General features: G+C 43.2%; 1 protein-coding gene across 4 annotated transcripts in view; it reads right to left on the reverse strand.

Annotated features, from left to right (window-relative positions):
• Positions 1-1,036: 1,036 nt before the first annotated feature.
• The window catches only part of HTT (huntingtin), a 217,061-nt gene continuing 192,223 nt past the window's right edge, over positions 1,037-25,874 (reverse strand). For 3 of the 4 annotated variants that reach the window (XM_034772453.1, XM_034772454.1, XM_034772452.1), the window contains 6 exons: positions 17,134-17,248; positions 13,009-13,222; positions 12,707-12,812; positions 11,147-11,309; positions 8,767-8,927; positions 6,167-6,380 (listed from right to left, as the gene is read on the reverse strand). In XM_034772453.1, the coding sequence (XP_034628344.1) occupies positions 6,167-6,380; positions 8,767-8,927; positions 11,147-11,309; positions 12,707-12,812; positions 13,009-13,222; positions 17,134-17,248 (973 nt within the window). Of the gene's footprint in view, positions 6,381-8,766; positions 8,928-11,146; positions 11,310-12,706; positions 12,813-13,008; positions 13,223-17,133; positions 17,249-25,874 lie in introns of all 4 variants that reach the window. The other variant, XM_034772451.1, reaches the window with a different exon arrangement.

Genomic DNA, 25,874 nt, shown 5'->3' on the forward strand with positions numbered 1-25,874 from the left:
ATTCTTTCATGGCTGAAAGAAGAGGAAGGGAAGTAAAGGAGACAATCACTCAAAGGGTTCTTCAATAATTAAAAAAAATGTAACTAAAAAAACCCCTCAAGTAACAGTCCTACCACAGTATGGTTCTGGATTTTAATTCTATATTCTTTTTGTTTTATATCGGTCTATCAAACATGGCAGTAATGACATATCATTTGCTACTATTCCTGACAGAGAACTTAAACACGTAAAAATATTTTGGATGTGAATGAACCCAGCACTTGCCTTGTGTATTGAGCTGCTACTATAAGCTTCTTCCAAAATTTCCAGAAAACATTGAGTATCACATAGTTAATCAAAACAAGATGTCTTAACAGCAAAGTACTGCAAAAGATCATTGCTATTGTGCGGTAGGACTCTCCAGATTTTTCTTTAAAAGTTAACCCAACAGAATGTCTAACAGCTGTGAAAGCACACTTAACAAGCTAAACCTTTCCTCCTCCTGTGTAATGTAATCCATCATGTAGGGCTCCAGTAGATAAAAACATCCTCATTTACAAATGCAGTTGTATACTTTTAAACTTTGTGTTTGGCTAGATTTTCTTTTGTTCTCCTCCAAAAGCTTTTGGGTTTGGTTTTACATGGGTACACACAAGAAAAGTAATCTGAATGAATTTTTAAAGTAGATTAGTTAAACTGCTGAATTCCATCTGAATTCTCAAAATGAGGTAAATTAGCACACTGGATTCAGCTGCACTGAGGCAAGTTTGTAGTGTAGACCTGCGCTGAGTGTCCCTGTGTAGGCAAGCCCTTATCCTTTAAGTTCTGGAAAGCATGTCTAGCAGAAAGAGTAAAAAAAAATCTTCACTGTGTTCTTCCTTATTTAACATGTAAATAGTACTAGAGTTTACATGCAGCAGTGTAGAGCTCAAATGTTTTCACATTTTCTCAACACCCCCTACATTTGGATCAGTGTAGAGAGCATAATCAACACATTTTTATTGCAGCCCATTAAAGTGTATTCAGAACTTATGTTTTAAATAAACAGAAAATCACATACAGCAACAATGTGTAATTTATTTTCTCTAATTTTAATGTGCAATATTTTCAGCAAACGTCTTTAAATTTAAACATACATCTAAAATTATATTCCTTCCTTTTACTCTGAATACAGCTACTGTTGGTGTTGGGGCTCCAAGCCTTGCTCATCATAGCCCTTAAACCATATGAGACAACATCATAGGACTGTATGGTATGCCGATTACCTTATCCTTCCTTTGTCAGCCTGGTCTAATTTGACATTATGTGTAGACAAAGACTGATGTGAATGATGACAAGTCCACACATAACATGCATGTGACAAAGCGGTACACGCATCCCTAAACTGTGTTTCCACAGCATTCATGTCCAGCTAACTTTAATAACTTGACATACCATAGAAGCTCTCCGGGTAGGAATGTTAGTAGTTTTTTTGAAGTTATTTAATGGATACTTTAAGGTAACAGGCACAAACATTTCCATCTGAATTCTCAAAATGAGGTAAATTAGCACACTGGACTTCAGCACCCTTTCCAGATTCTTTGGTGCAGTGTTTATCCTAACAGTAGGTAGGCATCTCAGATTCTCAGTTTTACTACAGATAACTTTTTATTTAGAATAAAGGAATTAAATACTTTCTTTGCTGTTTTATAACCTTAAAAATTGCCTTCTTTTTACTGTTACATACTGGTGCCAGTTTAAAAATATATCCTTGGTTATTCTCAGTTGGTTCCTGGTTTTAGTGCATAGTATTCTTGGGGTCTTTATAAGAAAACAAAACCTTATTTAACACAGTAACTCAGTTGCCCCCACAAAGAACCAATGTGTAAAACCCTGAATGACTAACCATCTCTTTAGACTGCTTATTGCTATATTTATTGCTCATTACACCTGAATGTTTCTTGCATTCAGGAGGCATGATACATGGATAGTGTTTAGTCATGACAGCTCTGAAATACCATATGAAGACTTAGAGTCTGCCCTTGAAGACTGCTCTTGGAGGAGTGCCTTTGCAGTGTTTTTGACACAACCTCCTTATTTGCTATACAAAGCCAACTGTAATTTAAAAGAGAATGACATGATGAAATGTTCTTAAAATAGAATTAAGAAATACTAGATTGGAATTCACTTTTAACCTGAAGGTTGACCATTCTTTTTCAAGTTTTACTGAAAGCTGCTCATTAGGTATTCACAGTTTTAATCAATGTTCATGTCAATTAGTGAGTCTCAGATTTTATCCTTTCAGGCTGAGAAGGGATTTTCTGCAATGGGAAGTAATATAATGTAGAATTAATGAGTACCGGGTGTTTGTATTTATTTTTTTGAGTGAGGGAGACATCCCAAAAGTGGGCACAAAGGACTAAAAAGAAGGAACTTTAATAAAACCTCAATTGACAGTCTTCAATTGCAAATAGAAATTATTTGCATTAATTCAACTTGTTTTAGTATCAAGTATAAGGTATTTCAAATGTCTCCTCTGTTGAAAGGAATAAAATAAAACTTCACTGAAAAGGAAGGAAGTTACTTTAGCCAAACTTTACTGATCAAGTGATATCTGCCTGATACTTTTTAAAAATTCAGAGGCAAGTAAGAGTCTCAAAAGAGGCAGCACTTTATGAAAAAAAGCAGGTCCTCTAGGTTAAACCTCATTCAGATTTCAATAAGTTATCAATTTGCTTGTTCACAGATGTGTTTTCTTAACTATGCTACAAACTATTTCAATACCCTCTAAATGAAAAATTTGATTTATCAATTCACATTATATGTATATAGAATATGTTAAATATTGCTTATTTTAGTTATTTGGGACACCGGATATACATCTAACTATTTATACCTCGGGTCTCAGTGAAAATCTCAGTTTAAATTTCCAAAACCAATTTGATGTCAAGCATGGATCTGTTTTTATGCTACTGGTAGCATATTAAAAAGGGAAACAGCTAATCTTGATCAAATATAAAAAAATCATAAACTGGAGTAACGTCTTACAGATGGTAATTTAAAAAAAATCTAACCTTAAGATTTTTTTTAAATAGACACAGAAAACATGACCATGTGATATTCTGTTCTGCTGTAAGAGGCAGAAATTAAACCATAAAGCACAACGTAACTATTGATGGGTGTTACCAGAATTGTGTAGATATTAGTAGTTATTTTTACAAATACAAAAATGATAATTTTCATCCTAAAAGAAACAAAGGACAAAAATGTACATCAAAGGAAAGAAATGTTAAATTTTAGCCTTATAAATGTGTAATTACAAACTATGGAGAATAACAAGCCATGTCCCCTTCAAGACATTCATACATCTGAAAATGAATGTGTATTTGTATTCAGTTAATTATTCTGGGGAAGAAAAATCTAGAGATATTGAAGATCTACAGACAGCAAACCTGTTTTCTATGTATGACAAATTTTCATGGAGATAAGACCGACACACACAACTATTCTGATTATCCTTGAATTTATCTGAAGTAAGACCTGGCTGCATCGCTTTATGTGACGGTCTGAAGTGGGAAACCTGAACATCCTATCAAATGCCAACAATAGTACTGACAAGAGGAATTTATCACATGTTGAATAGAAATCCATTTCTGTCACATGTTGACTCCTTAGCTTAATATGCTCTTTTTATTGGCTGGAAAAGTTTCTATGGCAAGTCTCAGCTGATTTGTTTGGAAAACTTCAGAAGTTGGGATGGCCAGCTGCCATCATCTGGAGGCATACTGACCAACCATGCGGTGGTTATTATGAGGTTAAAAATATGTAAGATTTATCTGTTCGTGAAACAGAAAGTATAGTGATCTATGGTTAAGATGTGACTACCAAATGCTTCAAAAATATATTAAAATCTATTTTAAATTTTGGAAAATAGCTTATAAAAATATCTTCACTTACAATATATCATACAAAAACTGACTGGTTTGTGGGTTTATAGTAGAAAACTATTATGGGGGGTTACAAAAGGGACTAGTGATCTATATTACCCTTAATTGCAATCTGAGGGCATTATAGCTCACTTCCCTGGCAAGTGGTCTCTTATCAGAACTGTAAAATTTCCAGTTTAACCAAAACCTTTAATAATATCTATTTTTTTAAACCCTTTCTGAACATCAGTTTCTTTTTAAAAAAAGTCACCACAGTGCTGTGGCCCAAGAAAGAAGCAGCCGCCAACTCAGAGGGCAGAAATAACTCTCTAGATAATAAACTCTGTCGAACAGCTAGATAATGCAAAGTCTACAGTTATTTCTGCTGCCCATATCATCAGTTTCGTACCTATCATAAGAGGAAGTGACATCATTGGGCAATTCCTTTATAATCAAGTTATGGGCAAAAGCAACCATTTTTGGTCTAAGAATTGGAATTAGTTTAAATCCATGGGTTTAATAAATACAAATATACACATTTGTATACAGTAAATGTAGTCACATGTGTATAATTACATATACATTATATACACAAATACATACAGTATATGCTCCTCTTGATAACACTATTTAGATATTCTGAGTGTTACCAACAGGTGTTAATGAGAAAATGTAATGAGGTTAAATATAGCAATGTAGCTCAGAACCAAGGCATTGCTTTTCTATATTGAAGAATTATATCAGATACAGTTATCAGAAAAATACTGCCCTAGATTTCCCCACATGCAACCAACTAAAATCAAAGGCTTGCATGAGGCGTAAGCAGAATCTGGCCCTGTGTAGAATTGGAGAATTTTGGAATTTGTGGATGCTTATGCTGTGTTTGTGTATAAACATAATGTTGTAGACAACTAATAAAAGTGGCTGTATAATTTAACACTTTAGCCAGCCCCAAAGTAGACCACATTAGAATTCTGATTCTTAACTGTCAGCATAAATTTGCTTAGAGTAAAGTGAGTGGTTTATATCCAAATGACTCCATGGTTTCCATTAGTATCAATGAAAAAGCCAGATACTTATTGGCTACTGGGAACTTGCATCATTTTTCTCTCTCTAAAAAACAAAACAAAACAACAAAACCAAAAACAATCAAAAAAACCCAACGCCTCTGTAGCAGGTGAGAGTAGCTGAGTATACAAAGTGCTAATCTAGGATATCTAGTCCCCGCTCCTTTACATCTCAAAATAAAGAAACTCAAAACAAGCTACAGTCAAATGGATCACAAAAATGCCTTCTTAACATAGCATCAACACAATCTAGCCTATATATTCCAGTTTTTAAAGTGTTAACCTACCAAAATATGAAATATAGAACATAAAATGTAACCTGTACATTAAGATGGATTTAAAAAATGAACATGAACTTGAGCACACGATGAGAAAATGAGGACAATACAGATGTCAAGACAGTCAGTAGAGTGGCTTTTTGTTCATTTCAAATTACAGCACATCTCATGCACCACACATTTTACAATTTTACATACTTTACATGATATAGAAATATTTAAGTTAAAATTTCTTTTACTGATATATTGTACTCAAATTTTAAATCCTGAGAAGAAAAAAAGAAAAGTGTGGTTATGTATGTGCACTACATGTCCCATGCCACCAACACATACACCACAGTCAATTAAAAAGTCCAGAGAGAGAAGAATTGCATGCTGGAAGTGTTACTCCTGAAAACTGGTTTCTCATTTCTTTGTTTGGGAGAGACATTAGGAAACAATTTCTGATCTATACTACCTCACAGTGTGTGTGTGTATATATATATATATATATATATATATATGTACATAAACTATAAAGATTTGTAATGACTGCAAACTTGCACTGAGAGAGTATTTCTGTCAGAGTTTCGATACCAGATGCAACACGGTGACTTAAGTTGAACATCAGGAAGAAGAGTAATACCTGGCTTTCCTGCATAAAGTATTTGCCCATATATTTTACAGTTAGTAATTCAGCCTCAAGTTAGTCCCAAACATTACATAAAACATATACATATTTCCATTTAGCACAGCTACCCACTGCTAATAAGAATGTTCCTATTACACCTTTCATGTGATTCTCTGTGGTGCAGAGTGCTTCTCCTTGCAAACAAGCATGAAGTATAAAACTGACAGATGCAGATCCCAGCTGCTTTCTGCATCTTTATATTTCTCTAAACATTCATACCAGATTCCAAATCAAGCCACCGAGTTTCATTAACCAACATCACGATGTTCAGCATGCTGTGATCTTGTGAACATTTTGCAAACAAGTTAGTAGGCGATGATATGGGCTTCCTGGCGATGCCACCATCTCAAACACAGACTGGAAGGCCCTTCGATCTAGTTCCTCATCTATCTGGTGTCTGTAAAAGTCTATGGCCACCAAACAGAAGAGGTTAATGTCCACTTGCTCCGATTTTCCCATTCTGCTGATAATATGTGGAAGACTGAGAAAGTAGTTAAGGGTATAATAATGAGGTAAGAGACAAACTTTAAAGTTTTACACAAAAATATCACTGACTTAAAAAGCATTCCCAGATAAATTAAGTATTTTTGCTTTACTACTGTGTAACTGTAAATGCAAGATATCTGCAGGTAGCAATTAAACTGCCATTGCAGAAGCTTTATTTCTTAGTTATATTTCTCTGAATAACTATGCAACTTCCCCATTATTGTTAGCTTAAAATGAGTTGGTAGGAATACTTTCCACTTGTTAGATTATAGATTAGGAGAAACAAACCCCCATCAGCAACACAGGTCTGCACTGCTTAAAGATAAACAGAACTGCCGATGCACAGAGCCACAAAAATAATCATCAAGGAAATGTAAAACATAATGGAGACATTTCCATTTTTAGACTGTTTATCAAATGTCATATTCAGGGCTGGTTTTCCTGAGCAGCAGTTCTTTTTAAGGTGAGAAGATTTTTTTTTTTTTTTAATTACACATTCATTGGGCAATGCCACTGCATCCTTCAATTCATTGTTCCAACTATTTTGGGGAATGTTATCCTATTGCCAGTTAAAAATTATTGTGATTTGCTGCCTTGCAGAGGAATGTTTGTCAAATACAATTTTGTGGGGAGAGGTGGGGGAAAGACAGAGCTGCAAGGAGGGGAAAGCATGTAGATGAGGACGTTCTTTCGAGAGTGTTTTATCCTAGAGCAGGGGGTGGGCAAACTCTGGCCGTCTGCACGGCCGCCTGGTGCTCCTCCTCAGTCCTCCGCCCCCGTTCCCCATGCTCCTGCCACACGCATTGCCTGCCTGCTCCTCTGCCCCCGCAGTGCAGTGCAGCCCCTCACCCCCTGCAGGGGGGTGCGCCAGTGCTGAGCTGCCCGAGTGCCCGGCCCTGGGGCCCCCTGTTGTTGGGGGGCCCCGTGCCAGGGCATCCTGTGCTCACTTGTAAATCTGCCCCTGAGCTGCACTGCCCGGCTGGAGCCAGCCATGCCGCTGCGCTGCTGGCACGGCAAGCTGAGGCTGTGGGGGAGGGAGGACAGCAGGGGAGGGGTCAGGGCCGGCCGGGATGGCTCCAAGGCCTGTAGTTTGCCCACCTCTGCCCTAGAGCATGGCACAATGCTTATGACTGATTTTTAAAAGGAAAATAATAAAAAGCCACCTTGAAAATATCTGGTAAAAAGTTCTAAACATTATAGGATCGTTAATCATTTGTTCCCTGCAATAAATCACTTCTTAATGTCTCACAATTCTTTACATTAAAAGCTTACACCACTAAAAGAAAGATTTTCCATAGTAATGTAGGGGTTGAGATGCAAGACTCCCCTTAAAATACATGTAAGCGATATGGCTGAACCTGACATACTGCAAAAAATTCACCCTTATCTGATATTTAAATAATTGACAGTTTACATCTGATAGTAAAGTTACAAACCATTATGGTACCAGTGTTGAACTATTACAGCTTGTACCAACTGGCATCCACTCTTGGCAATTCAAACAACTGAGCTGTAGATTAAGACCAGAAGGGACCACCATGACCATCTAGTCCAGTGGTTCCCAAACTGGGGTTTGTGAAATGTTACAGGAGCCCCTAAACTGACAGCTAGGCAGATCAAAGCAAGCATATCTATCACACTGAAGAGATTTAAACGTCAAGGCTCCTTATGAGAAATGGAAAGGGAGGTGGATATTTTTTGCTGTTTTTAAAATTAAATAGGCAGCTAGTATTGTTTTTAAAATTATGAAGAACAAGTTTAATCTTTGTTGTAACGTGAGTTGTTTGCCTGGACTGCTCAAGACCTGAATGCTTGTGTAGGAAGAACGCTTTGAGCTGGCTTCTTAAATACAAGCTATGAAAGTGAGATCTTGGAAGAGTGTTGCCGTTTTCATAATGTAATAAAAATACTGTAATGATAAATAATTAATAACAGTGTGTAATAAGCATGTCATAAAAACAAATTTTATATTTCCAAGATCACTGAGTTTATAATTTATACTCAGGTAAAGGAGAAAATCCCTGGAAATATTCATTTTTAGGAGGAGGTTCGTGAGACTTGACATTTTTGGGGAAAGGGGTTCACAGAGGTTGTTAAAGTTTGGGAACCACTGATCTAGTCTGATCTGCTGCATAATACAAGTAATACATTTTAAGCCAGTAATTGTATATTAACTACTGAATAGACACGGAGAATGAACTATGTCATCACTTTTGGAAGTGGCCCCACTTGGTGAAATCTGATGCCCTGGCAGGGCATTGTGGAGAAGTACTGCTGCCTATGGTGTACTTGTTAGATATATGAAGGGAGGATTTCAGTTTCCAGTGTTATCAATCTACTTTACAGAAGTGCTAAACCCACATAAAAACAGTTTAGGATACATTGCTGAAACCCACTGAGTGGTGGAAGCACTGACAAAAAAACAGGAAAGACTCCACATTGCCATTGCAACAGGCGTTCTCTGTGTGAAGTTGGAGAGAGAGAGCATCACCCAATCACGGACCATTGGTGACTGTCCAGTGGTATGTAGTGTCTGAAAAACCTGCAAAAATTATAATAAATATTTCATGTGGGAAAAGACGCTAGAACACTAATGGCCAGACATAAAACATACTGCAAACATGTAAGCCTAGGTGAGTGTCCTGCTACTCCAAACTCTATAGGCATTTTACCCACTAAGATGGGTGATTCAAGCAAGCATAAGAATATTTATTAAATCTTTATGATATTAGATGTGGCAGTCAGATTTTAGTAGACAGGCTGTCAGTCAAAAATGTTCATTACGTACATGAGATTGCTTACAAAATTCCATTTGGGTACATTGTGACAGATAGCTTATCTAAATATAATTAAAATAGCACATTAAACATCTGAGCCTTCAATTGTGTGTGATTAATTTCTACTTCAGATGTTGGGGAAACAGATCCCAAGAGATTATGCCAAACAGCATATCCAGACTAGTGTTACAACTGAGGGGGCTATTCTTCCCAACCCGTCTCAAATGATCTGAGACACTTCAGGGTGCCCTACCCAGTTATACGTAGATTCATAACTGTCTACTTTCTGTTCACTGATTTGGTAAGTGCCAGTTTAGTCATGTAATTCTATGACCATGGATTTTGCCCTCTTTGGAATGTCATAGTACATCTAAACTTTTAAATGGGATCTAGAACAAGACTTGCATACAAACTACAGTAACTCCTCACTTAACTTTGTAGTTATGTTCCTGAAAAATGTGACTTTAAATGAAACTATGTTAAGTGAATCCAATTTCCCTATAAGAATTAATGTAAATGGGGGTGGGGGGGGGTGTTAGGTTCCAGGGAAAATTTTTTTTGCCAGACAAAAGGCATTATATACATTTTAAACAGGCAATTTAATACAGGTATAAGTTTTAAACAATTTTAAAGAAACAATTTAATACTACAATCATCATTGCTGAGTATGAAGCAATGGGGGGGGGGCCCCCACCTTACCCCACACAGGCACAGCCCACTGGCACTGCAGACAATGAGGCAGGCAAAGAGGAGGAAGGTGCCGTAGGCTAGGAGAAGCACATTGCGCAGCAGCAGCTGCTACTTCCCCTACTGTGCAAGCACCGGGGCGGGGGACTCAACCCTCAGCCCCCCCACTCCACCCCTTCCTCCAACCCCCCACCCTTAATCCGCCTCTTCTCCCCCCACATCTCCTCCCCCTTTACTCCGAGCGTGCATCCTCGCTCCTGCCTCCTGAGCGCAGGCTCCCACCCCCCTGTCTCCTGCCCACTGCAATCAGCTGGTTTGCGGCATTCAGGAGGCAGGGGAGGGAGGGGGAGCCTGCGCGCCGAGTCCTCGTTCCTCCCCCCTCCCTCCTGAATGCCGCAAACCAGCTGATTGCCACGGGCAGGAGGCGGGGGAAGCAGAGGGAAGGGGGGGCTGCGTAGGGGAGCTGATAGGGGGCTGCCAGCTGTGAACAAAGCAGGCAGCCAAATGACTTTATAGCGGCACATAGCACAACTTTAAACGAGCACATTCTGTAATGGAGCAGGGATGTCAGATCGAAAGGACGTTAAGCGAGAGGACGTTAAGTGGGGAGTTACTTATTGACAAATTGACAAATCAGGTAAAGTTGATTCTCTATCATGAACAGGCCTCTTTCCCTCACTCCTCAACAGGGTATAACATGAATAAGAGTGTATAAACCTTTTCTTTGATTTCCTGGCTCTTAAAATAAAATTTCCCCTGCTTTCTGTTATGAATTCAGTATTGTAGGAATGTAGTCTTCTCTGAATTTTAGTATTTCAGAATTACAGGTTTTATTTATTTCAACTTGTGCAAGTAAATGTGAGAAAACAAAACATGTTCAGGTCTATCTTTGGAATTTCTAATTTCGCTCTTCAGTGTACTAGCACAAGCATGTAGTTTGTTTACTAAAACAAAGCCACATGCAGGTTTATTTTGCTAGTCACTTTTATGAAGCTCTGCACCAGAATTATATGTATTGTGTCATGAAATTTAGCATGAACGGCATTAAAAAAAAAAAAAATCAGAAAAAATTTGCCTTTCACACATATTCAGGTCAATGTCACAAATGGAATTTTCAAATGTCAGTAATGGATATCTTCAGAAGTGAAAAGGTTTAAAATAATTTTTGCCAGATTATATGCTTGACATAATACCAGTAATAGTACATTTGCCAGGAGTCCTAGTTACTGACTTCAAGGAGTGAACAGCCTTGCACCAAAAGTATATTTATGAAAAATCAATTTAAAAAATACACTACCTTATAAACTACTGTGGCCATGAATTGTGGGTATGGCTGCTGGTTGGATAAAAATTCTCCAATAACTTTGTTCATTACATCCTGTGGAGGGAAAAAGTCATCTAGGAACTGAGGGAGAATCCGTGCCACTACTCTAGCTTCAAAAGGAAATCCTTTCCGGATCCTAAAACAAAAAAGAGAATGAATATATTTGACCATTTTAATTCAGTAGAACATTCCTGCTGATTTAGTCCCTAGGAAATTTTCCCCACTGTTTTTCTAGAGTCAAGAGGAATAGGAGAGGAATTCTTTTCTTTTATATGTAGATAGACCTGCGGGCTCTTCAGCATTGAGATCTAACACTGACCCAACTGACAATCCAGTTCTTCAACAGCTGTATGACATTTAACTTTTGACTGCTAATGGGTTTATTTTTTTAAATGATAGGTTGGGACTAAGTGAAGCTCTAGAAAAAAAAAACCAAGAACAAACTAACTCTACACCCGAGTGTACCACACTATGTCTGAGATGCATGCTAAAAAGATGGTGTGTCTGTGCATTTGGGGGAATGCATTAGCATTGTTGGCAATCTGAGAAAGAAAATTCACAAGTAAATTTTTTTCATTTTCATCCATACCATCTCTGCTGGTTGAACAAAAAGGAAATAGCAAGAAGAATGTTATGTTAGGGATGGAGAGAAACAGAGCTAGATGGCAAGGAAATGAAGGTCATTTTCTTTAAGGATACTTTTAATGAGGAACCAACAACTGGAGTCTCTTCTGGTCAAAGGCTGCATCTGTTGATGCTTGCAGATCAAGCTCATGGTGTCTTGGGAAAAGCAGATATGAACTACCACACCACTGATTTCCTCTGCAAAGGTATGCTCTCTCTGCTTCATGAGGGTTGAGCTTGTGGAGTGCTCCATAATGCCTTTCAGGACTGACTTATGAAATCTTAAAAGGCGGTATTTTCTAAAGCATTTAGCATTGGTGTAACTGTACCCACTGAAGTCAGAGGTAGAACTCCCATTGAAGTTAATGGGAACAGTTAAATTATTGCTGAATGTTTTTATAAAAGAAAAGTATACTTTTTAATAGTTCTTGCAGTTCACATACTCATAACCCTCAAAATGGGCATTCCAACCCTTCGGTGATCACTTTATGCAGCCAGAGTCAAAACTACGATTTTCATCATGACTGTGGAAATGAAATTTTTCTGACTACATTATAAGTGTCAATAAATAGGATTATAGTATTGTTAATGCTTACTTTGTTATGATCATTGAAATATTTTACACAAGTAATCACCGTATGTGCTGAGGCATGTATTTTAGGTAACTAGAGGTATTTGTTTTGTATAACGTTTAATGTTTCCTATTTACATTCTTGCACGTCTGTGTTGGACCCAACCGCTGTAATGACATTGCTGTGTACATTATTGGTAAAGTATTTTTAATCAACAGCACAGTAACTATCAACAATGACATTTTAAAATCATGAACAGAATAGTGACCAACAAATTGAGCCAATGCCAAAATGTAGGCTTTTATTCCAGTTTATGCTGCAAGTTTTGTTTTCTTACCTATCAAAAAGAACAGACACCCGTTCCATAGCTACAATAACAGACTCGCTGTCTGGAGCTGTGGGATTTGCATCTGTTGCACGACTTGGGCTGATTTTCTCTTTTCCTAAGCAGAAAAAAAGATATCTTGTAATAAGTTCACTATGGGAATACAGGTATAACTGAAAAAAAATTATTTCTGTCAGTAAACTGTAAACATTTGTTTAATTTTCTGGAAAGTGCTCTAGAGGAGCTAGGTATTAGTCTACTAAAAAGATGTACTTAAAACACAGAGCATAAATAATTGACTAATAAATCCACACCTGTATACATGCAAGTCAGCATTAACCCCAAGGCTGCCATTGCTCTGTGGGGGCTGTGTATGTTCACTCTGTCAACACTTAGTTTAACTAAAGATTCACTATCCAGTCTAGAAAGTTGCTCTGAAAGAAGGAGTCGTTCTAATCCTCTGAGGACGCAATGGTAAATAATGGATGGAGTTGATTCATCACTTCCAGACACCATTATGCCACAGACCTGAAATAAGCAAGAAAGAAATCTAAGAAACAATTGATTGTATTTAACTAAACTCCGATACCAATATATCAGAAAACTACTAATGCACAATTGTAACAAGGAGAACTGATTTAATCTCCTCAATCAAATCCCTTCCGGGGGGGGGGGGGGGGGGGAGGGGGCTCATCATACTGTAACTTGAGTTCTTTGAGAGGTTTTCTTCCTATGGGTGCTCCACTATAGGATGCGTGGCTACCCATGACTGGAGAATATAAAGCAGTATTCGAGGGTCCATGCCTGCACAGAGCAACACCCTGTGCCTACAAATGAGAGCACAAAAGATGGCCTGGACCCACCACCACTCAGTTCCTTCTTGACTGTGAAGCAGAGCCACCACAGACAAGAAAAAGGAAGGCGGGAAACAGAGGACCCAGAGGGACAAAACATCTTGAAGGACTCAAGTTACTGAAGGTAAGTAACCTCTCCTCCTTCTTTGAGTATGTCGTCCCTATGGATGCTCTGCTGTGGGAAGCGGGTGCTGAGGAGGCAAGTCCAAGAAGACTGCAACACCAAAGGTAGTATCATACCTGGAAACATACCATCCCTGGAGCGTATGTAGGCAGATCTCTTGGAGACATGAGGCTTTGGCTAAAACATTGGTAGGTGGATCTCTTGATTAATATTATTCCAAAGAGACCTTAGGGAAGAAATGAGGATGGGGATACAGTGTAACCTTATCTCTACAGAAAGTAGTAAATGACAGGTCTGCCATACAAGCACTGAATGAAATTATGGCTGTAAGGAACAAAGTCCTGAGGGAGAGGTGGAGGAAAGAACATGTATGTAGGTTCAAAGGAGGGTTTCCTCAGCACAGGATCCAGGAGAGTAGATGCCCTCGTCCAAGATGTAAAATTGTTTCTTAGAGGGAGGAGCAGATGATGATATTGTAAAAAAGGGGTGGTCTCTTTTTGAAGATCTAGATCTCCTCCTCTGAAAGTCCAAAGGTCTGAGAAAAGTTTGCTGAGAATGGTACTGACACTGTATAGAGAGCACTGTGATGTTTGGAACTAAACTGTTTCTCTGTTGCAGGAATGTAAATTCCCAGAGACCTTAAATTTGACCTCAAGTCCCTCAGGGTGTGGAGGGAGAAGTCTGTAAGCACTGAGGAGCTTGGTCCTTCAAAGGGAAGGTCTTCAATCATATTCTGCACTTCTCTTGGGAGGCCAGAAGACTAGAGCTAGGATGCTCTCTGCATATCTAAAGCCATAGCTAAGGCTCTAGAAGCCATGTCTACAGCATCTAAGGCAGCTTGGAAAGAGGTTTTAGCTATTAACTGACCTTCCAAAATGATGGCCTGAAATTGTTCCCTCTGGTCCTGTGGCAGATGTTCAATAAAATGTGTGAACTTGGAATGTGTGTTAAAATCATTATTTGCCACCCGGGCTTGGTAGTTTGCCACTTGAAATTGGAGAGCTACTGCAGACTAGTTTTTTTCAACCCAGGAGATCTAAACATTTGGACTCATCATAAGAAGAAGATCTGGAGCAGATTTGTCATTTTCTTTCGTTAGCTGCGTTCACCACCAGGGAATTGGGAGTGGGGTGGGAAAACAAATGTTCCACTCGTTTAGTTATTATACTGTGCCTTTTTATCTGTCCACTTAGCAGGTGGGCTGGATATTGGCAGATGTTCGCTAGATTGTGCAAGCAGACAATAACAGAGCCTCACTGATTGGGAGTGCAATTTTGCCCTGAGGAGTGATATTTAGAAAGTGCATCAAGGAGCACTGAGACTCCTGAACCTCCTCTACTGGGATCTGGGGGAATTCTGCCAGGTATTTAATGAGGCCTTGGAAGACTGGAAAGTAGTCAGCAAAAAAGGGTGTTGGGGGCATTACCACCTAATTGGTGGAGGAAGAGAACTTAATTGATGGGGTGAGTTTCCCCTCCATCTGTGGGTCCTGCTTTTCTTCAGTGCGTCCCAGGGCCAAAGGGGCATAAGGTACCGAAGGATGATCCTGCAGTACGGAAGGTAGGTCAGGTGCTGCCTGTGAGTGATGCAGTGCCAATGGATATTGGGATCTCTTTTTGGCTGTTCCCTATAAAACTGTTCACCAAGCTGACCCCAGGGATTCCAGTGAGCCCACTAAGGGGGTGGAGAGAGGAAGGTTTTCCCCAAGGATATTCATAACCCCTGGATGTATGGAATCTGGGGAGGTCCAGAAGATCCTCCTCAGAAAGGCAGCTCAGTGGGGTGTGATGGTATGGTGTCAAAAAAAGAGCCTATACTGAGACCTTGGATTCTGAAGAAGTGTCACCCCTGGGCTGAAATGGGGAACATCAGATAAAGGTGCTGGTACCAGAGGCCTGACTGGAGTTCAATCCAGGATGATTGCGGTTGTAGGTGACTGAGCAGTACCAGGGAAAAACAACAAGGAGTCTGGTGGCACCTTAAAGACTAACAGATTTATTTGGGCATAAGCTTTCGTGAGTAAAAACCTCACTTCTTCGGATGCATAGAGTGAAAGTTACAGATGCAGGCATTATATACACCAGTATATATACACCAGTACCAGGGAAGAGGTTTTCATAGAAGTCCATAACAGAGGGGACTCCACTTCCTCTGGTATGAAAAGGGTCTCAGAGAGAAATCTGAAGGGTGCTGGAGGGCTATGGTATCCTGAAGTCTGAGTTGGTAGAGGAGAATGGTCAGTCCAGTGATGGGGAGCGTGGTACTAGAGAGGCTTGTAGAGGAACTTCTCTGACCTCAGAACTCCAGTGCAGAGAAGACGATAGTACCAGAGCATGAGTAGGAGCCTGTGTACCGAGAGGTAGATGGCTCCCTGTGCTCTGTTAGAAGAATTCCCCACATGCTGCTTCTTATATGGTACTGACAGCTCAGTACTGGAATTGTATGGGAACCTCAACCATTCCCCTTGAGAGATGTGAGGTCTCAGAGAGGGATTTATGGGTGACCTACCCCTCTTCCTTATTTCCCTAGCAGGGGAAAGAGTCTTCTATTTCTAAGCAGTCCTAGCCTCTGAAGGTGTGGCTGGAGCTGGGGCTAGTGAGTATTCCATTAGAAGGAGCTTCAGCCAAACCTACCTGTCTTTCTGCAACCTGCCTCTAAATCCTATACAGACCATGCTCTTTGATGGGACATGGGTGTCTCCCAGGCAGCAAAGGTAGCTCAAATGCCTGTCAACTACAAGGAAAAGACCTTTGGGCAGGGTTTAATCCCCAGGGTCTTCGGCGTAACTCATAGGACAAAGAAAAAGGTGGGGGGGGGGGGGGGGGGCAAGCTCCTTCTACACCCATCTGTGTTAAAACTAAAAAGAGAAATAAAATAACTAAACAAATGAAAGACAAATTTAGAATAAGTCACTATATTATGTGGGGGGAGGGATAGCTCAGTGGTTTGAGCATTGGCCTGCTAAACCCAGGGTTGTGAGTTCAATCCTTGAGGGGGCCACTTGGGAATCTGGGGCAAAATCAGTACTTGGTCCTGCTAGTGAAGGCAGGGGGCTGGACTCGATGACCTTTCAAGGTCCCTTCCAGTTCTAGGAGATGGGATATCTCCATTATTTTTTCTTTTTTTTCTTTTCTTAAGAAAGGCAGGAAGCTAAGAATCAGCGGATACACAATTGCTCTGGATCAAGTCACGGGCAGCTGAGAAGGAACTGAGCGGCGGTGGGTAAGTATCTTATATGACCTCAATTGGAGGCACAAAGTGCTGCTCTGAGCAAGTGTGGGCCCTCAGGGAGCACACACAAACCCTAGTGTGGATCATCCATACAGATGTATATGCAAAGAAGAAAACATTTTTTTCATAAATCTTATCAATAATAATCCACGTAAAAGTTTTTTTAAAAATCTGCACTGCTTCAAGACTGCATCAATCTGCTGTAATCTGGAGCATTGTGCAAAACATACCTGTATAATTCCTGCAGAGAATTCCGGCCCTACATCAAGTGGGTAATTCTCTATCAAGTAGAATGCCGCAGCACACATCACTAAAATATGCTGTTGGTTATGGACATGTACACAGCTGTAAATAAGCAAGAAAGCAAATGGTTATAGATCAGTAAAGAAGTAGTTACTTACTGTAAACTATGGTTCTTTGAGATGTGATGCGGACGCGTATTCCATGTAGGTGTGCGCGTGCCCAGCATGTCAGACCTGAAAATTTTGCCTACAGTATCCATAGAGGGGTGACACTTGCACCCTGTGGCCATAGCTCCTCCCTGGCTATACAAAGTAGTGCCATCTTAACCCGCCTCAGTTCCTTTGCACTGAACATCCAGAAACTAGACTCTAATGCAGAAAAGACAGCCGGTGGGTTGTGGAATAAACATCTGCATTACATCTCAAAGAACCAGTTGCAGTAAGTAACCATTTCTTTTTCTCGAGTAGATGCAGCTGTGCATTCCACTTAGGTGACCCACAAGCAGTACTCCCCACCCCCACCCGGAGAGGTGCTCAGAGTCTATTTAAACAAGGACTTCAGGACTGCGTTCCCACAGTTGGTATCTGCTCTGGATGCTGTGGTTATGGCATACTGGTTCATAAATGTATGTAGTGATGACCATTTAGCAGCCCTGCAAATATCCAATATTGAGACGTCACTTAAGAATGCTATTGACATACCTTGCACTCTTGTAGAATGAGCTTGCACTCATAAAGGGTGTGAAGCTGTTTTATATGCAGTCTTGATAGAGAAAATTATCCACTTAGAAATTATCTGTGAGGAGACTGCTTCTCCCTTCATACAGTCTGCATATGACACAGACAAGGCAAAGACCAAAAGAGTTTAGCCCTGTCCAGAGAAAAGGTCAGACATTGTCCGATGTTCAATGCATGAAGACACTGCTCCTCTGGAACTGAATGCAGCTTAGGTGGAAAAAAAACCAACAACAAGCAAATATGCCTCCTGGTTTTAATGAAACCGAGAGACCACTTTAGACACAAATTTCAGGTGCGGCTGCAATGTCACTTTGTCTTTGCAGAACTGCGTGTAAGGAGGCTCTGCCATCAAAGCCTGCAGCTCTCACACTCTCCTCGCAGATGTTACCGCCACAAGGAAAAAAGTTTTTTTGACATAAAAGATGAAAAGGGCAGTATGCAGGAGGGTCAAATGGAGGTCCCAAGAAAGCAGCAAAGACCGTGATAAGGTCCAAGAAGGAAACTGGTTTCCGCACTCCTGGATGGAGATGAAGGATTCCTTTCAAGAATCTCGCCACTGTGGAATTGGAAAACACCAATCTTCTATGAATGGGTGGATGAAAGGAGGAGACTGCCACTAGATGCACTGTCTGCGAGCTAAGCATAAGGCCCGACCACTGAAGCTAAAGCAAATACTCCAAGATGTCCTGGATACCAACCAGCATTGGGTGAACTCCACAGGCCAATGATCACAATGAAAAACGCTTTCACTTTGCTGAATAGGCTATCCTGATAGGCTTTCTACTACTGAGGAGGACCTGTTGAATAGCCCTTTCTTCTCATTCAACCTTAGAGCAGCCATGCCATGAGATGCAGCGAGCTGAGACCAGGATAAAGAATGCAACCGATGCAACCGTGATTCTGCATGAGCAGGTCAGGATGGAGAGGAAGGAATATGGGAGGCTAAACTGACAGCACAAAAAGGTCAGAAAAGCAGCCCTGCCTCTGCCATGCCAGGGTAATGAGGATGAGCTTGGTCTGATCCACTTTCAGCTGGAGGATGACCTGTAGAACAACTGCGATCGGAGGAAAAGCATACAGGAGAGCCGACTGACAGCTGAGGTGGAAGGCATTGGTCAGGGAGCCTGTACTGAGGCCCCCTTGAGAGCAGAACATCTGGCATTTTCTGTTGTTCCTTGTATCAAGCAGGTTGATCACCAGGATGCCCCACTCTGCAAAAATGACTCACAGAACACTGAGCTTCAGAGACCACTCATGGCTCAAGGAAAAATTCCTGCTGAGATGATCCGTGAAAGGAATCTGGATCCTGGGCAAGTGATTAACCATTGGAGTGATATTCTCGTCAATGCAGAACTGCCACAACCTGACTGCCTCTTGGCAGAGCACTCTGGAGTGTGCTCCCCCTTGCCTGTTCACATAATACATCATAGTGATATTGTCAGCATGTGAACTATCGAACCCTTCATGTGGTCTACGAAAGTGAAAAAGGCATTGTAGATGGCCCAAAGCTCCAGGACACTGATAGGCAGTGGAACTTCCTGCTCTGACCACAAGCCCTCAACGACACCAGATGCATTATGTAACCTGTCGGTGACAATGGCCCTGGATGGTAAGGGCTTGACATACATTTCCATGAAACATCCACCACTGCAAGGAATCCGGGATCAACGAAGGGAGACAGACCAACCTGTCCGGGGATGAAGGGTTGGGTGGTAAACCATCCTGAGCCACATTTGCAGAGGGCAGAGGCACAATCTTGAGAACTGAATCACCAGTGCATGTGGACATGTTGCCTAAGAACGTCAGGCACATGTAAATTGTCATGGAAAGTTAAGACTGCAGACCGAAGCAGAGGCAGCAAATTGTCTGCAAACAGTTGATCAGCAGGAACTCTCTCAAACTCGTATTAGGGCCTCTATGAACTCAATTGTCTGAGTAGGGACCAATGTTGACTTTTCTATGTTTGGCATGAGATCCAGACAGTCGAGTAAGTGCAGAGTGATGCACATGTGAGAAGGGACTTCTTCCCTGGATTTGCCTCTGAGTAGCCAGTTGTCCAGAAACAGGAAGGCATGGATTCCCTTCTTTTGGAGGTATGCCATCACCATGACCATACATCTGGTAAGAACGCTGGTGGCAAAAGACAGTCGGAAGAGAAGGAGTGTGCACTGAAAATGGTGGTTTGTCATAACAAACCAGAAAAATCTTCTGTAGCTCAGAAGAATCGCCACATGGAAATAAGCACCGTGAAGAATGCAACCATGAAGGTCCAGAGCAGCAAACCAGTCAGAATCAGCGTGGGGAGGATAGTTGATAGGGTGACCTCCAGAACCTCATGTATCTTATATATTTGTTGAGGTTGAGAATAGGTCTTACCCCACCCTTGGGTTTGGGAACCAGGAAGTACCTGGAATAGAAGTCTTGACCCCAGGGTTCTTGAGGAATTTCCTCCACCACTCCCAATGCAAATAAAGAATGGACCTGCTCAAGGAGCAATATCTCATGAGAGGGGTCCCTGAAGAGGGATGGGGAGGGAGGGTGGGTGGGCTGGAGGAATGGAGAGGAAATGGATCTCCCTGAATGGAGATGAGGTAAAGGAAGTAACAACTGGACTAGACCAAGGAATCAAAATGGGCACTGGGGTGGTGCAGGGGGAGGACGCCAACTGGTCAAACCCCCAGACCTGACTACCCCCTTCTCGGGTAATCCCACTGTCTCGGGGAGGAAAAGGCTTCCCAAAGGTGTGTTGCAGAAGGCATTGCTGCTGTTGACCACCGAAGTGGTGCTTCTGCACCCCAAGAGACAAATGCTGGCTCTAGAGTCCTTGAAGGAATGCAGTGTTTTGTCCATCTTGTCTATAAATAACACTCAGCCATTGAAGGGCAAATCCTCTATGGCCTGTTGCACATTAGGAACGATGCCTGAATTATGCAGTCAGGACACCCTGCTCATGTTCACAGCAGATGCCATAACTCTGGCTGAAGTGTCTGAGACATCCAGCATGGACTGCAATGACATCTTGGCCACTAAGCAGCCTTCTCTGACAAATGCAAAAAATTCCTCTCTGGAGGTTTTAGGCAGCTGGTCTGCAAACTTAAGACATAGCTGTCCAATTGTTTACAGAGTCGTACTTGGACAATGCCTGCTGGTTTGCAATCCACATTTCCAGGGAAGAGGTGGGTCCACAGGTCTTGACACCGATCTGCCTGGTGACCTTGCCTTGCACCAAGCTGAAAAGTGCAACCTCCATGATTAAGGAGCATCCTATGGATTCCCTGGAGGCCACTGGTAAGGATAGGGAATTAGTGGCCAAAAGGTGTCAGGGACAGGACTCCCCATCCGAACCACAAGAGGAGTGCCAATCCTGGTGCCCATAGTGCTCCATAAATTGTTCCTGATGTGGGTTGGGTGATGGAGAGCAAGAGAAAGATCCTGACCTTAACGCTGTGGAGCCCGACCTGATGGAGTGAATAACTGATTTGATTCATCCACAGCCCAGGACGAGGCAGGGACCAGTGCCGATGATGGAAGCAGTACTGCCGGCAACAAGTACACTAGTGCTGGAAGTGACATTGACACCAAATTCATCAGTGGTACTGAAACAGCTTATGGTGTCAAAGTGGAGGGTGGTGAAAGCCATCAAGGTAACATCTGCAGTGCTGACTGCAATGGTGCCAAAGTCCCTTGCACTGAGCCTGGCACTGGCCCTGCTTCCACTGAACATCAGGGTGCAGTGCTGATAGAGCCAAGGGTTCAGTGGCCAATCAACACAGTCCTGGCCAAGTCCTGGACCAAATGAGAGGTCGGAACAGAAAAGCATAGGAGGTCTGCAGCTGCCTGTTATGTCACCAACGTGGAAACAAGCAGTGCCCTAGTACTGGACTCACCGGATGCCCCGGGCCAGAAACGGAGTCGACAGTACAAGGTCTCTACCTCCCTACTTGGTATCAGGGAACAATTAGAGATAGCCACACTATCCCACATCCCACACCTTGTATCGGTCCATGCTCTTCCTGGAGCAGTCCAAAATCGGTCTTACGGGACCTTTTCCTCAGTGCCCTCGATGGGGAACAGCTCCTCTGTCTCTTCAGAGAGGTGCCTGCTCCAGAGCATGGAGCGGTAACACTTTTGGACCCTGAGGGTGACCTTGGCTCTAACGAGGGCCTTGGTGCAGAAGCTGGCTGCATGGCCTGTTTGAGCAAGTGCGATTTCAATCGAAGGTCCCTAGACCCTTGAGTCTGTTTCGTGAACAATCTAGTGATAAATCACCGCTCCTTGACGTGGGCCTCAACCAAGCACAGCACGCCCAGCGTGTGGGAATCGTTGTTAGGGATCACTCCCCTCCTTGAATGGGGCCCCAGGATTGGGGGAAATACCCACGGGTTCCAAAAGGGCCATTGCATCGGTACAGGTCCCCAGTGACCACTAGGCGAAGCAGTCAATGGCATGCCTGTGCCCGGATCCGCAGTGGACAAGAGTAGTACGACCCAACCTCTGACTCCGACAAGTAGGAGTGTCTATCTGGTGACCACGGAGGAGTGGTTCCCACCGGTGCTGGAGAGCAGTGCCAAAATGGGGAAGCCTGTGTCGGAGCCAGCATGGTCAGTTTTCCCTTAGACAGTACTGGAGGACTGAGTACAGAACGGTAACTGGTGGCCACCAGCTCTGTCCTGCCCGCTGGCACCAATACCACTGGCTCTCACACTGTTGATGACACCAGTACCACAGCAATAGCAGGTGCCTGGTGCCAGTGAGTGAAGCCGGCATGGATGGCATCGCAATAGCACTGGTACTGCACTGTCCCTCCAGTGCTGACTGTTCATCTGGTACTTGACTCAATGGCGCACGTATAAGGGCCAGAGTCAATGACGCTGACTGCTGCGCTGCTGAAGCAGAGCAGTGGCCTGGCTTAGGTCGCACTCTGCTCAGGTCTCCACGTGCCTGGCCTTAGGTGTCAGGCAACATCCCTTCTCGGCTGGCTGCTTCTTACGTCTCTTCCTCAGTACTGGGGATGGCGAACAGTGCTGGGACTCCTTCATGGTTGGCAGAGCGCACTGATGCCGAGGTGCTTGATACTGTACTGAGTCCGACTGCTCAACTCAGAGGAAGGTCTCGGTGCCACCTCCATAACCAGGAACTTCAACCTGACCTCCCAGTCTTTCTTTGGCCTGGTCTACACTAGGAGGCTATGTCGAATTTAGCAACGTTAATTCCAATTAACCCTGCACCCATCCACACAACGAAGCTATTTATTTTGACATAGAGGTCTCTTTAAATCGATTTCTGTATTCCTCCCCAACGAGGGGAGTAGCGCTAAATTCGACATGGCCATGTCGAATTAGGGTTAGTGTGGACGGAATTCGATGTTAATAGCTCCGGGAGCTATCACACAGTGCACCACTCTGTTGACGCTCTGGACAGCAGTCCGAGCTCGGATGCTCTGACCAGCCACACAGGAAAAGCCCCGGGAAAATTTGAATTTCTTTTCCTGTCTGGACAGTTTGAATCTCATTTCCTGTTTGGACATCGTGGTGAGCTCAGCAGCACTGGCAACGATGCAGAGCTCTCCAGCAGAGGTGACCATGCAATCGCAGAATAGAAAAAGGGCCCCAGCATGGACTGATCGGGAAGTCTTGAATCTGATCGCTGTGTGGGGCGATGAGTCAGTGCTTTCGGAGCTGCGATAGAAAAGACGGAATGCGAAGATCTACGAGAAGATCTCAACAGCCATGATGGAGAGAGGATACAGCCAGGATGCAACGCAGTGCCGCGTGAAAATCAAAGAGCTGAGACAAGCGTACCAGAAGACCAAAGAGTCAAACGGACGCTCCAGATCCCAGCCCCAGACATGCTGTTTCTACGAGGCACTGCATTCCATTCTAGGTGCAGTTGCCACCACTACCCCACCATTGTCGGTGGACTCTGACGATGGGGTATTGTCGACAGCCACTTCCTCGGAGCTCTTCGCGGACGGGGAAGATGAGGAGGATAAGGCAGTCGACAGCACTTTCAACGCTGATTTCCCTGACAGCCAAGATCTCTTCATCACCCTCATGGAGATCCCCTACCAACCCTCCCAAGGCGGTAACCCGGACCATGAATCAGGGGAAGGATCAGTAGGTAAGTGTTTTAAACATTTATTTTGAATAGAATAGGCATGGTATGTTAGCAATGGGTTTTTAATGATTAGTTTGCTCTAGGCGCTTAACTTTTTAGTCCTTGCCAGTGCAGCTACTGGAAAAGTCTGTTAATATGTCTGGGGATAGAGTAGAAATCCTCCTGGGACATCTCCACGAAGCTCTCCTGGAGGTAATGTGAAAGCCTTTGCATCAGGTTCCTGGGGAGAGCGGCCTTATTGCCTCCTCCACGGTAGGAAACTTTTCCACGCCAGGCTAGCAGCAGGTACTCTGCTATCATTGCCTGGCAAAGCATGGCGGCATATGGCCCTGGTGTTTGCTGGCATTCACGCAGCATGCGGTCTTTCTCTATCTCCATAATCCTCATCAGAGTGATATCACTCATGCTGACCTGCTTTGAATTAGAGGAATTTTAATATGGGGACTGATTGCCTGTTCCTTTAAATAACTGTAACCGGCGGTTTACAGCCACGCGGTGAGGGCGGGGAGGCGAACTGTTCCTGCTGAGCGGTTCGCTGGCAGCGTGCAGGGATCTTTCCCGGGGACAGCTGCGATGGGGGTGGGACAGGGCCAGAGTTCATGCCGGCCGGATCGCCGGCAGCATGCAGGGATCTTTCCTGAGCCCAGCCACGTGGTGGGGGCGGGGAGGCGAACCGTTCCTGCTGAGCGGTTCACCGGCAGCATGCAGGGATCTTTCCCGGGGACAGCCGCGATGGGGGTGGGACAAAGGCAGAGTTCATGCTGGCCAGATTACATGCAGCAGGAACTGGCCAACGCTAGGCGCATTGCTTGGAACGTGAAAGGAGGGCACTGCTGTAAATTAAGCTTTAAGCAGCCAAAAGTCTATGGCTTACCATGGACGCCTGCTAGCAGAATTCTGTTGTCCGTCCCCGCTTGTGTGATCTATACAGCAAGACCCTAGGCACTCAATGTGAAGACAGAAAATTCGACCTTGTACTGAGTGCACATGTGATAGGTACTGTGCATGGTCTTGTTCACAGAGAAAGACTATATTCATTGTTTGCAAAAATGTATCTTTTTGAGGAATTCACTCCCTTTTTCCCATCCCACAGCTGCAAGTGTCTCCCGAGCTACCCCGGCATCCCCCTCCCAGAGGCTGGCGCAGATCAGGCGGCGAAAGAAAGGACACGGGACGAGATGTTCTCAGAACTTATGGTCTGTTCCTGAGCCGAGGCGGCACAGCAGACCCAGTGGAGGGAGAACATGTCGCAATACCAGTGATCACACAACGAACGGGAAGACAGGTGGCGGCAGGAAGACCAGCAGGCGACTCAAACGCTGTTTGGACTAATGAGGGAGCAAATGGACACGCTCCGGCGCCTTGTTGAAGTTCTGCAGGACCGGAGGCAGGAGGACAGAGGCCCGCTGCATTCTATCGCTAACCGTCCTCCCCGGCCACAAAGTCCCATACCCCCCCACCCAAAGTCCCAAGAAGGAGGGGCGGCAGGGGCCGTGAAAACAGTCACTCCACCCCTGCAGACTGCTCAAATTGCAGAAGGCTCTTATTCCCAAAGATCTGATACGTCCTTTCCTTCCCTCCAAATGCACCTCACCCAAGCCCCCGTCCCAGTTTCATCCCCTGTGTAGTTCTTAATAAAACATATGTTTCTGTTAATTACTGTTTCTGTCATGCTCTTTTAGAGGACAGTGTGTTTGAAGGGGGGGAAGGGGGCTGGTAATTGGAGAGGACAGTCACCTTTACCAGGGTACAGACACGGGGGCAGGTTCAGCAGAAGGTCACACACACATTGCAGTCACTAGGCACACTGGTAAGTCTGGGAGGTGGTTTTCATGTTCTGGGAGGGGGGGGGGGGGGCTATGTGAGTTTGTGGC

Source organism: Trachemys scripta, chromosome 5 (genome assembly GCF_013100865.1).
Source record: "Trachemys scripta elegans isolate TJP31775 chromosome 5, CAS_Tse_1.0, whole genome shotgun sequence".
In the NCBI taxonomy this organism is placed as follows: domain Eukaryota; kingdom Metazoa; phylum Chordata; order Testudines; family Emydidae; genus Trachemys; species Trachemys scripta.